This window comes from Pocillopora damicornis, chromosome 5, assembly GCF_964200805.1.
Source record: "Pocillopora damicornis chromosome 5, jaPocDami1.2, whole genome shotgun sequence".
Classification (NCBI taxonomy): Eukaryota; Metazoa; Cnidaria; class Anthozoa; order Scleractinia; family Pocilloporidae; genus Pocillopora; species Pocillopora damicornis.
The window spans coordinates 14,793,119-14,806,726 of NC_142674.1; the positions used below are offsets into that span (position 1 = coordinate 14,793,119).

Sequence of the window (13,608 nt, forward strand, 5' to 3'; positions counted from 1 at the left end):
GTTTCCCCAGCTCAATTTCTCTCATCAAACATTTCCTTCCTTCCTCTCCAGCAGTGGCTACAACAAAAGTATACTTTGATAGAGACACATTCTGATTAATACATTTGTTGCATGCAGGTTCAAGCCAGAAAGAATCCGGCAGAGTTACAAACCTTGCATCTTCTTATTACTGTTTGGATGATAATTTTCGCAGCTAGGAGATTGCCCAACTCACTGACCTCAGCCATGGCTGAGTTGACTATGAGTATAAAGGCCGAATTGGAACCAGTTGAGGTTAAATCCTACCAATTTTTCTTACCTTCTTTAGTTTTGCTATCACTGCAGATGCTTCACATCTTCCGTTCGGTAAATGTCTTTTGCCAGCGAAAAGCACCGTGTAGTCACTCTGTTAGACTGCCCACTCCAACTCGGGATAATCAGTCACTAGTAAGTGGGGAATAGGTCCAAAGGGAGAAAAAAATTCTACTGGATTCAGCAGCGGATCTAGACGGAGTATCCAGCGTATCCGCAACACCTTCCCCCCCCCTAAGGAGTGGGTTGTTGCTGATATTAACCCATATTAAACCCCCTTCTAACCTATGCCTGTGACCTTTTACACTACTTGTTGGAAACAAGAATTATTGCAGGACCACTTTCACGATCAAACTGGTTGATTATCTTCTCTGTTTGTTTGCTCCCCCCCCGCCTTCTTCTATTTTTTCCCGCGCGTAACCTTGAGTGAAGAAGAGGGGGGTGTGCGTGGGTCGATAAGTAATTTTGGACCACGCCTTCCCCACCCCCTCTCCAAATGAAACATTTTTATAACCACCCCAGAGATCAACATATGTATCAATAGAACAAATTGAAGGTGGCTTACGCGTGAAACATTTAGCGGCCACCGTCCGATTTCCAGGTTGTCCATTTGGTGAACTCAGGAGAGCTCTCCACACGGCTCCAAACGCCCCTCGTCCAATGACGTCTTGTAGCAGGACACGGTTCACCGCAACCTCCCACTCATCTACCTCTGCATTAAATTGCTCCATCTGAATTGCCTGCTCTTGGTCAGGACTAAATGTAGAAAATCAGCATTGCTTACTTTCAGTATCAAAACAAAGAAAAGTGATAAAAAGAAAAGAGAAATCAGAGAGTAAAAAATTCGTTTGCCAGGATAACTTGATTGGCGAGATAATTTCTCCTGCCGATAGTGAGAGAACAATGTTTTCACTATACCAAAAACATAAATTATTACAAAACATATTAGTAATTTTTGTTATTTAAGTAAACTTTGTCGATCGGATGTTTGTTAAAATCAAAAAAGAAACAGTTGGTTTTAAAATCAGAAATTTTACTTATTTAATTAAATTTTTTTTTGCATTTCGATTTTTATTTCAAAGTACTAAATCTATGGATTAATCTAACTGAAAATATATGGAAGGTACTAAAGAGATAAAGAAATTAAACAAAGGAACTAATGCAGCTGATTCTAAAAACACATAATGAATGTTAATAATGCATCACAAGCACGATAAGCACGATAAAAGTAATTAATGCGATATGATTTTTGTTATCGTCATCATGCAATGGAGGATTTTTTTTCCCGATGAATTTGATGAATGAAAGGTAAAGTAGTTGACTTACAGAGCCATAGCTGCAATTCCAAATAATGAATTAAAGGAGATAAAGAAGGAAAAACTTTGCATTAATTTATTAAATCAAATATTCTAATAAAAATTCTGTGTAGTGGCAGGAAATTTGAATCTGCACAAATTAGGAGTGGCGTGATATTTGCTGAATTTAAATTATTATCAATACATATACAAATGTGAAAAAACTCTGCAATTAGCAATTTTTGGCCACACGCGAGTAATTCTTCTAAAAATATCTCTTCTCTTAGACTCGTAGCTCAGTGTTCCCCATCCCCCCAGTAGACATGTTTAATAAGTTTAAACATTTCCTTCTTTTACTTTCAGACAAAGCAATCTGAAATAACGCAGAAAAATGGACGTCACCTGTCCTTCGACGCTTGCGGAAATACCAGGAAATTAGCGAAATGACAATCGCTGCCGCCACTGATCCGCCAATGTAATACCATAAAGTGTTGATACTTTGCACTTGCTTAGCTAATTATGTAAGGTAGATAAATGATCATTAGACAAATCTCGACGGTAGTAAAAGTACTAGTCAAATTCAACTTGTTTGAAATAGCTTTGCCCATTATTTAACTCGTGATTGACACCTGCTCTTTGAAAGGAAATACCTGAAGTTCATAGAGCGATGTAAGGTTATTTCATGTAAATGGGTCAGGTGACCTACATTTGTTTCGTCTTTAACTGATAAACAGTTTTCATCTATTTGAAAATATATTTCTTAATCAGTAAAGTTGTATTTTCTTAAGACACAATGGTAACACCAACTTACCTATGACGTTTATTTTTACAAAGGAACGGGCAACAAAACCGAGCTTGTTACGTGCCTCACAAGAATACACACCACTGTCCTCCTTCACAACTTCAGTTATAGCAAGTTCACTCATTTTTTCATCGAATCGTGTATGAATCTTTGCTCTTTCGGGTGGTGAGTCTCCATCTTTTTTCCAAGTTACATTTATTGTTTCTTCGTTGACGATGCAGTTCAATGTGAGATTGTCACCTGCTGTGAGTGCTGGATACTTACCTGGAACAACTTGAGCAGAGGCTTTTCCTACGTTAAGAAAAAGGCAATAGATTAAAATCGTGGTCCACATTTGTCACCCTCACCGTCAGCAGCAGTTCAGTGCTAGCGTCACATCGTCGTCATCGCCATGGTTATCGTCGGCATCATCATCACGGTCGATGGCAGCGTCAGCGTCATCGCAGTCGTCATGGCCATCGTCATCGTTATCGTCATTTTTATTAAACTTACCGTAAACACGCAGTGCTTTGCCCATTACTTAACTCGTGATTGACACCTTCTCTTTGAAACGAAATACCTGAAGTTCATAGAGCGATATAAGGTTATCTCATGTGACCATTTACATGAAATAACCTTGCATCGCTCTATGAACTTCAGGTATTTCGTTTCAAAGAGAGGGTGTCAATCACGAGTTAAGTAATGGGCAAAGCTATTCCAAACAACAACAGAAAATAAAGCAAATACAACTAGTTCCTCTGCAACACTGCGTGTTTACGGTAAGTTTAATGATAATGACGATAACGATGACGATGATGATGACGCTGACCGTGATTATGACGCCGATAATAACCATGGCGATGACCCATATTTGTTTCGTCTTTAACTGATAAACAGTTTTTATCTATTTGAAAATATATTTTTTAATTAGTAAAGTTGTATTTTTTTAAGACACAACGGTAACACCAACTTACCTATGACGTTTATTTTTACAGAGGAATGGGCAACAAAACCGAGCTTGTTACGTGCCTCACAAGAATACACACCACTGTCCTCCTTCACAACTTCAGTTGTTGCAAGTTCACTCTTTTTGTTATCGAATCGTGTATCAATTTTTGCTCTTTCGGGTGGTGAGTCTCCATCTTTTTTCCAATTTACATTTATTGTTTCTTCGTTGACGATGCAGGTCAAAGTGAGATTGTCACCTGCTGTGAGTGCTGGATACTGATCTGTAACAACTTGAGCAGAGGCTTTCCCTACGTTAAGAGAAAGGCAATTGATTAAAATCGTGGTCCACATTTGTCACCCTCACCGTCAGCAGCAGTTCAGCGTCAGCGTCACATCATCGTCATCACCATGGTTATTGTCGGCGTCATCATCACGGTTAGCGTCAGCGTCAACGTCAGCGTCAGCGTCAGCGTCATCATAATCGTCATCGTTATCGTCATTATCATTAAGCTTACCGTAAACACGCAGTGTTGCGAAGGAACTAGTTCTATTTGCTTCATTTTCCGTCGTTGTTTGTAATAGCTTTGTCTATTATTTAACGTGTGATTGACACCTACTCTTTGAAATGAAATACCTGAAGTTCATAGAGCGATGTAAGGTAATTTCATGTAAATGGATCAGGTGACCCTTATTGTTTCGTCTTTAACTGATTAACATTTTTAATCTATTTGGAGATACAATTTTTAATCAGTATGGTTGTATTTTTTTAAGACACAGCGGTAACACCAACTTACCTATGACGTTTATTTTTACAAAGGAACGGGCAACAAAACCGAGCTTGTTACGTGCCTCACAAGAATACACACCACTGTCCTCCTTCACAACTTCAGTTATAGCAAGTTCACTCATTTTTTCATCGAATCGTGTATGAATCTTTGCTCTTTCGGGTGGTGAGTCTCCATCTTTTTTCCAAGTTACATTTATTGTTTCTTCGTTGACGATGCAGGTCAAAGTGAGATTGTCACCTGCTGTGAGTGCTGGATACTGATCTGTAGCAACTTGAGCAGAGGCTTTCCCTACGTTAAGAAAAAAGCAATTGATTAAAATCGTGATCCACCTTTGTCATCCTCACCGTCAGCAGCAGTTCAGTGCTAGCGTCACATCGTCGTCATCGCCATGGTCATCGTCATCATCATCATCACGGTCAACGGCAGCGTCAGCGTCATCGCAATCGTCATGACCATCGTCATCGTTATCGTCATTATCATTAAACTTACCGTAAACACGCAGTGTTGCAGAGGAACTAGTTGTATTTGCTGTATTTTCCGCTATACACTTGTAAGACCCTTCCATCCCTTTTGTGACGCTTAAAAATTCCAGGAATGATACTCCATCGCGATTTATACCAAATGGCAGCTCAGCATCATTAAAAACCCAGACTAATGTTGGTGTTGGCACACCTGAAGCTCGACAACTGAAGTTCACAGAGTTTCCTTCCGTAACAGACTGGTTGATCGGAGGTTCTATAATCTGGGGAGATACTTGAATTAAAAAAAACCCCAAAATTAATAAGGTTTGCATAGTCCATTTCAACCCCATTTAAACAACCTTTGATAAAACGACGAAACAACAACAACAAAACATCAAAACAAAAAAAGTGATGTTCAAGCCTATTTTTGACTAAGGTCGATTTTTTCGAAAGGTTTTCTTCTCGTTCAGCATAAAAATATATTGTTTAGCCTTAAGTTGTCCCATGTGTCCCACTAACATTCATCCGTTTCTTTTTGGTTGTTGAGTGTGATGTTAAAACATATATGTTCAATGAATATCAGTTTCATCTTTTAACAATATACATATACATATTTATAATAAAGTTTGAATATAACGCGCGTTGTCATTGGTTGAAAGAGCGTGCTCTATGAGAGTATAGGGCATAGAGCGTAGCTACAGCTGTCACGCCATCTGCCAATTGTACTGTGTTCGAGCTTTTCCGGGAATTCTTTTTACCTTTTTTCCGATAATTGAAAGCGAGCCGGCAAGTAGCGACAGAAGAATCAAACAAAGGTTTGTAAACATACTAGGCGCCGTAATTTACGTTATTAAAACGTGAGCAGATACGAAAATCCTCAAAGGAAAAAACAAAATAAACATTCCGAGTTTTAAAGATTTTCACGCTCAGTTAAATTGCAAGCTTACGTACGGTAATAAAAATCAAACACAGCTAACATTCGAAAAGTATATAAAGTTCAGTGTTCAAAAACAAAACAGAACAAAACAGAAATGATGAAAAATATAACCAAACTGGCATAATTGTTAAAATTCATACTAATCATGACGGTGTCTGAGCGAATATGATCATGCTAAGTTCATCGCGGCTCGCTCATCATGGCGATCTCCGGTCATCACAGTAAAGCAAGCCTCAGAAACTACATCAGCCACCCTTCGAGTGAAAAAATAAGAGCTTGCTCTGATATCCTTTCCGATACGTTGAGTGGAAAGTCACATAAGTCACTGCAGCCGAGTTTTGCGGCGCTGCCATCACGAGCGATCTTCATGTTCCGGTGAATTCGGCTGTCGTTCATTCAAAAAATACTCGCCTTGAACAGTTTGTTTTCGACCTTGTCATGTGAAAAAACTCGCGTGTTTTTATGAGCCATAATTCGGCTAAAGTTCACTGAACATTTCACTTCAAGATTCTGTATTAGAGACTTAAAAACTTCAGGCAAAAGTGTTAAATTCGACTTGCCGAACTATTTTAGTTTGTAAACTATCGTAGAATGTGAACTTTGATGGTTTGACACTTTTGACAGCTGTAGTCTTGTACAGCCAATCAGATTATTTGAACCATTCTAACAAGGATTCTTATTGGCTTATTGTAGCGTGCTTTATGAGAGTATAGAGCATGCTGAAGACATTGTTGTTCGCTTTGGAAATAAAGTTTGTTTTGAAAATTGAAAGTAATGCTTGGGTAATTTAACGGATTCTTTATTATAAAACAAATGGAGAAGCCTTGACTGTGCTCTGTTCTGTTATAAAGCACTTAGGAAACGGCTAGAGCACTCAAGAAGTGGGAAGAAACACTCGACTACGTCTCGTGTTTCTTCCTACACTTCTTTCGTGCTCTAGCCGCTTCCTGCGTGCTTTATAACAGAACAGAGCACAGTCAAGGCTTCTCTATTTGTTAAATAACATATACATTCTGTAATGTAAAAAGATAGGAAATCCGTCATTTGACGTATCCAGATTGTGCGTTTTAACATTAGTTCAGGGATAAAAACATTGGAGTGGATCACAGGATTTTCAATTGGTCACGGATTTAGCTTCATTTACAATCTGGGTGTGTGTAAGTCAGAATCAACTGTACGTGATCAGGTACCCTTTTCTAGGAAAAAAGAGTACTAATGTTGGTAATTTAAAACAAGTGATATGAATGTTCCTTTAAAATCTCTCTCCAACTTCAATCCTTAAAATTTAGGTAATGATACATTCAAAGCCAAGTTGATGTACTACCTTTAACACCTATGAAAATGTATCATAAGATCATGACTCCTTAGTTCCTTGGTCGTCGATATTTTTAAAGGAAATGGATGAAAAGAGAGAAAAAAATAGGTCTATTTAAATTTTGCTGAAGCTTAAAAAACATACGCTTTGGTAAGTTACAAGTTTGATAAATGACATAAACTACAACATAGAGTTTACCTGTGACATCGATCCAGAAGGAAGAGTTTGCTTTTCCATAATAATTTTTAGCAGTACATTCATAAAAGCCTTTATCTTTAAACTTCGCTTGTCTAATAACTAGGGTGTTGGTTTTATTAATTAGCACTCCATCCTTGGTCCAGTTGACATATACGTGTGGATCACCTCTCAAATAACACTCTTTTGTAAATGTGGAATTAAATGCAATGGTGAAATTTCTTAACTCATCACTAACACGGGGTGGAACTGCAAAGTAAGCATATAAATACAAATTACAAAATTATAAGCCACCCAAAGCCTCCCCCCCCTCCCTCCACCCGCAAAAATAAGAAATAATAAATATAAAAAAACTAATAAATAACAATTTAAAAAAGAAGAAATCGATGCACCATTTTGTGATCATTTCAAACAAATGCTTCCAAAAACCATGTTAGTCGGGCTATATTACAAGCTTAGCCATGAAACCATCATATTTTTAGAGCAGGAACAAACGAACAAGTGTAAAGACTTTCCAGTTCTTCGCAATAAATAACTAATCAAGTTGTGTGAAGAATTACTGTACACTTGACGAACACACCTTTTACAGAAATGTCAATGTCTTTGGTGTCAAAGCCTGCTACATTCTCTGCCTTACAAGTGTACCACCCTTCATCCCCCTTTGTTATCTCAGAAAAGAAGAGAGACAAACTCTGTCTGTGCAATGTATTATTCTTGAGCCAGGTGATCTGTGGTTCAGGCCGACCCTCCACAACTTTACACGTCAAGTTCACACTGTTTCCTTCTATGATGAGATTGCTTGCTCCAGAAATATCCACTTTTGGTCGAACTAGGAGGTAAATAAAATAACATGTCCTCGGAAAATCGGAGGTATTCCAATATCATTTACACAGAACACATTAAACGCCATAACTTAACATAATGAACATTTGATAATGACACTAGCGCTTTACATGAAACATAATCATTTGTCAGATCGCGGACATAACTTCGTATGGAGGTCTACATACTCCTATTATCTCGGACCATTTGACGAAAGACAGAAGGCGCAGCCATGGAGAGTATGGTCTACCCTGTTATCGCTATAGAGTTTTAGGAGCAATCGATAACCTTATCACCCTATAATCTTGGTTCGCGAAAACGCTGATAGTTTGCTACAGCATTTGAAGAACCGAAAGCATTCCATTCACTTCACTGATGTTATAAATAGTAACAAGTCACTCGCCATCCATGGAACTGCATCTTTAAAACAAGAGCCCGAGGTTAAAAGATTCCCCGTGAGTAATGCGAAGTTTACATCAGCGGGACATGCAGTCCTATGCAAGTAGTGGTTAAACGAGTAATATGACAGATCGAGAGACGACATGCTTAGACAAAGGCCTCTGCAGTTTCAGAAGACACCTGGAAACCACCTGCTCTGGACTGAAGTAGAGTACATTGATTGTGATCCTATTATTATTGCAGTACGCAATGGGTCGTAGAGCAGACTCGTCAAGGGCGCTGCTACTGTGTGGTTTGATGGTTTGTAAGAGGGCAGCTCCTTGGCCATAGTCAGAGGCCTTCACTTGAAGGATCAGTGGCGCAGTTACGTCAAAGTATGCCAGGCATGCTGCAGAGGTGGCTAGGGCTTTTGCTGAATCAAAGGCTTGCTGGTGCCTTGTTGACCACAGGAACGGCATGTCCTCTTTGGTGAGGTTGTATTGAAGTTGGGTGACGCTGCTTAGTTCGGAACAGAATTTGGCCAGGTAATTAATATTCCCCAGGAATCGGCGCACTGCTTGCTTTTCGGTTGGAGTGGGCATGGTGATCATAGCTTTAACTGTGACAGGGTTGGGCTGGAGGCCATCCGTAGTGGTAACATGGCTCATGAAGGTGGCTTTGCAAATAAGGAATTTCATCCTGTTGACATTCACCTTCAATCAAATCCCTCAAGCACAGCGATAAGGCTGCGGTCGTGGTCGATTCTGGCTTGCATGTCATTGGCGCCACAGCCAGGGATTAAGATGCCGTGAGTAATACCGAAGCTTAGGAGGCCATCAAGCACCATGTGAATTTGGCGCTGCCGTTCTTTTGATGCAGAGGATATGACAAATAATAGCCTAGTCCATCTGTAGCGACCACATGGTGTGAACATTATGGTAATCAGAGATGATCATAGGGACAAGGGTATGTTTTGCCTCTTTGAGATCTATTCCTTCCATGCAGCTAGTGGATGTTTTCTTCCAAGGTGGGGATGATATACTTCGGACATCGAATGGCTTTATTGAGAGTCTAAGAAGGGTCTAAGCAGCTCCGTATTTTTCCCGGTTTGGTGGGGGTTGGTTCTCGCTCTCGGTAGAGATACCCTTAACAGCTGGCCAATGGTTTCATACGCATCAAGGGCCGCTTTGATTGCATCCAGCTTTGAAATGGGTTCACAGTAAATGGGAGCATGAATGGGTTTGACATGGAGTCCGTGCTAGTCTGTTCTCATATTTATTCTCGGGTTTAGAAAACCTCGAGTGACATGATTTGGGCGCTGCTCAGTAATTAAAATAAAAATTTCAGCATAAATATGAGACCCAACGTTAAATTGAGAAGACAAAGTAGGCGTTATAGCTTGGCAGGAAGTCATGAATCTCAAGTGGAAACCTCGAAAAACATTTCAAATGCTTTTCCATTGGCTCATACAGTGAAAAAATGAGCAATTTCCTGTTAGGATGCAGCGAAAGCGAAATATAAAGCTTAAAACGGCGCGACCAAACTAAAACTAAATTTTACAAATAGAAAACTTGATAAATGTTAAGAAAATAACATTTTCTCGTTTTATCGCGGCATTCAAAGCGTCTCCCTCTATTCTATTAAACTAAAGGCTTTCGATAACTTAAAATCTGAGATATCGTCTAGTATGGCATTATTTCGCAGGGCAGGAAAATTTTTCAGTTTTCTGACCAATCAGAATCTACGTTTTCTCTAAGTTCTGTCATTATGTTTGATTAACCGGTTAATCCAAACCCGTTTTTCAAATATCATCAAAGCATCATTAAAATATCTTTTTATCCTTAATCAATTTTCTCTTTTATGTGGTTTGAACTCGTAGATCTGATTCGAAAAATGAGCATCGTCTTCACTCTTGAATTTTTGCAGTAACGAAATTGAACATTTGTTCAAATCATGAACCATAACTCTTTTTCTTTTATGTGAATGAGAACTGTACCTCCTTTCACTTCAATCCAAAAGGTTGATTTCTTGCTTCCAGTGGGGTTTTTAGCGCTACATGTGTATTCGCCAGAGTCTTCAAACCTCGCTTGACGAATCGTGAGAGTGTTATTTTTGCCAATATTAATCCCATCCCTAGTCCAGAGTACCTCAGGTGTAGGGAAACCGCTTAAAGAGCAATTGAACTGAAGAGGCGAATTGTATGTAACCGACTGATTGATGAGCCAAGGATTAATTTCAGGAGGACCTGGACGTGAAATTAAGAAGCACAGTTCAAAAAAGGTGAAAAAAAAGAAAAAAAAAACAGAAAACGAAAAGAGTAACTGGAAGAGAATAAGTAATTTAACATTTACCTGTAACAGTAACCTGAAAAGCTGCTTCACTTTTCCCTTGACTGTTCTTCGCACTGCATGTATATTGACCAGCGTCTCCATAAGTCACTTGTTTAATGGTGAGCTTGTTCGTGGTATTAAGTAGCTTTCCATCTCTTGTCCAATTCACCTCTGGTTGAGGTAAACCCCTCACAAGACAATCCACTTGAAGGGTTGAATTAAATTTGACAGACTTCTCTCGCCGAGAATTAATTTCAGGAGGACCTTTATTTTTGAAAAGGAAAGTAATGATTAATGTATAACTAATGACCCATTCCCTCCTTTCTCCTTTCTTTTAACCGTCGCCCTCCGTAAAAGTTTCTTCACATCCCCAACTCCCTGATGTTGAAAAAAATAACAACGGCAGCGATAAGAAAATACTAAGAATGTTAAGCATTCGCTCGCCAAAATCGCGCCTGCCGTGCAGCAGGTGCAACGGTTGTCTTTTCGTTTTACGACTGAACAAAATTTCCTTCGTTTTGCGAGAGAAAATATAAATATAGCATCTAATCGGAAATAATAAAACTCCGGCAGAAAAAGTGTTGTTTTGAAGATTGAGGTATTTAATGAAAGGACAGTCGAGCAACATTTTGCAATTTCAAAAACAGGAAATTAGTTCAGTCTTTTACTTTATCCTCATGGATGAAACCACTTACATTTACAAGGCCGTGATTCCTGAGTTCTGGAACAGTTGAATTCTAGAAGTAAGGTTATTTATATAATTTTTTTAAAGTAATGATGATTGGGCCTAAGTCAGCCCTTTTTTTAATAAAGAGAAACCATTTATTTAGGAGAAGTATTGAACTTTCCGCCAAATTGTCCACCTAGGGAATAGAGAAAGTGACAAACAATGCATTTTTTCAATGCAACTTAAACCTACATGTTTGGTTATCAATCCATTGGCCAATGCGTAATGCCCATGACTTTAAATGCAGTCTATTTTGCCATCAATACAAAAGAATTCATCCATTTCAATAAAAGCTTATTAATGTGCATGCAGTCTTTTGAAGCTGTAAAACAATAGTGAAAACCTACAAACACGCCTTTGAGTTACACATACTGAAATTTTCGTCTTGTCACTTACCGACTCTTTGCCTGTACTGGCCGCACTCTTTGCAGCCTCCATTCCACGATGACCAGGCCATGCAACCTTTGAAAACGATACGTTGTGGGAAAAGAGTCATATGTGAAAGCGCTTCCTTGTTTCATAAATCTGAAGTTTGCCATAAAGGATACTAAAATAAATACTTATTTTCGTTGATAACGTGAGTTCCTAATGTCCAAGGAGGCTTCAAACTATAGCCTTCAAATTTAAAAGATTGTTGCCTTGCTGTTCCCGATCTCACCTCATTCGTGTTCTCCCAACATCCTGCAGGAATTTTTCATTTAACCCGAGAAAATGCCAATTTTTTCAATTTCTCAAATAGATGGCTGTGCAAAAACATTTTAAAGAAACAAACTAGGATTTCAATATCGTCAGCTTTGAATTCTTAACTTTTGCTGTTAAAGCTCCACCAGAAGATGGCTGAGGCCTGAGACGTTGGAATTTAATCCTTGCAATACTTAAAAGTTTGTTTCTATGCTGGCCTATGCACAATGATATACTGATCCACAAAGAAACACTCTATCTTTCCTCCATTTTTGTATTGGGAACTATTCGTTTGATCAACCATCTTTACTATGCCTACTGATAAATAACAGTTAAAACATGCCTACTTACAATCTGTTAATAGTTAGGATGAGGATGTAAGGCGAACATGAAAAGAAAGTTTGCAAATTTAATGAGTAAATAAACGGCTTAACCATGTACACACACCACAGGCTACACACACCATACTCTTCAAACATGTAATCAACTGAACATGCACTCACCCGCTTATAAATCCGGAAAGAATACCATGAAAGGGAAAAATAATTCAAACAAAGACATTCATTAATCTAATCATTTACTTATTTATTTTGAACTTTGCGCTTTGTTCGCTACGTTAATGCTCTCTGTTAAAGTAAATTATCAGATAACAGGTTTTGTAAATCAAACAGACAATGGGCTCCAACCGACATCAATGATATCTAATGATGATCACACAAACGTCTTTCATTATAGGACCTTGGTATTGGCGGGCAGACATCAATTACTGTCATTACATATTATGCTAACACAGATACCCACAAAACTAACATCGTTCTCAATGAAAATATTTCAATAGTATCAGCGATCGCTAACGGTCATTCATATACACCTGCGGATTCCCTACCTGATAATAAGATTACCACTTGTTGAGTTTATATTGACACACTAGAGTATACTTTAGTTACAGGAACGAACGATATTGATAGTTACCTTCAGGTTTTGCTAGGCAAAAAGGACGAGATAAGAAAAGATGTGCAGTTAATGATACAAATAGCATAGCCCAATTGCAGTTCCACAACTAAATTTCTAACTCTCTTCGTAGAAAGAATCGGTTTCAAGTAATCTATTTTCTCATTTGAGGAGAGTATTAGCGTCTATTTCCCAGAGCAGGATCCGACATAAGACAATGTCTCCAAAAGATAAACGTTACATTTTGTCAAGGAAAGGGTGCATTTCTTAATTCAGTTTTAAATAAACGTTGGCGAAACTAAATTTGTTTTGATTTTGTCCCAGAAAATGTAGGAAATGATCCTTTTCAAATCTCCTGACAGAGCCTACGTCTATAAACTTTGCTCCTTTTTCGGTTTATCAGCATGGTATAAGGGAAATGCATTATGTATATATGTATGTTGTAGCTATTTCTTCAACCAAACGAGGAAACTTACCCGCTAAGTTTTCAGCATTGAAGAGAAAGAGAAATAAGTGATTTTAGTAACATGTGTGGGAGGACCAACAAACTTTAAAATAAGCGGGTCAAGAGAACGGAAAATGAGGCGAAAATACACATTCAATAATCTCAAAATTATAACCAATATACGATTTACAATTCCCATGGGTATTACCGGCTCCTTTGTGTTTGGATGTTTATTCATATCACAGCTAACTACAAGCCACGGG

At 38.5% G+C, this 13,608-nt stretch overlaps 1 protein-coding gene across 1 annotated transcript in view; it reads right to left on the bottom strand.

The window, feature by feature from the left end:
* LOC149045538 (fibroblast growth factor receptor 3-like) overlaps nt 1-13,147 on the bottom strand; it is a 20,300-nt gene extending 7,153 nt beyond the window's left edge. The window contains exons 1-14 of the mRNA XM_089205914.1: nt 11,665-13,147; nt 11,237-11,278; nt 10,171-10,456; nt 8,519-8,910; nt 7,592-7,840; nt 7,015-7,260; nt 4,593-4,856; nt 4,110-4,391; nt 3,342-3,623; nt 2,398-2,679; nt 1,989-2,099; nt 1,618-1,627; nt 857-1,047; nt 1-57 (exon numbers count right to left, since the gene is read on the bottom strand). The exon at nt 1-57 is cut by the window's left edge and continues 60 nt beyond it. Of these exons, the coding sequence (XP_089062040.1) occupies nt 1-57; nt 857-1,047; nt 1,618-1,627; nt 1,989-2,099; nt 2,398-2,679; nt 3,342-3,623; nt 4,110-4,391; nt 4,593-4,856; nt 7,015-7,260; nt 7,592-7,840; nt 8,519-8,910; nt 10,171-10,456; nt 11,237-11,278; nt 11,665-11,764 (2,794 nt within the window). The 5' untranslated portion in view covers nt 11,765-13,147. The remainder of the gene's footprint in view (nt 58-856; nt 1,048-1,617; nt 1,628-1,988; nt 2,100-2,397; nt 2,680-3,341; nt 3,624-4,109; nt 4,392-4,592; nt 4,857-7,014; nt 7,261-7,591; nt 7,841-8,518; nt 8,911-10,170; nt 10,457-11,236; nt 11,279-11,664) is intronic.
* Between the last annotated feature and the right edge of the window lie 461 nt (nt 13,148-13,608).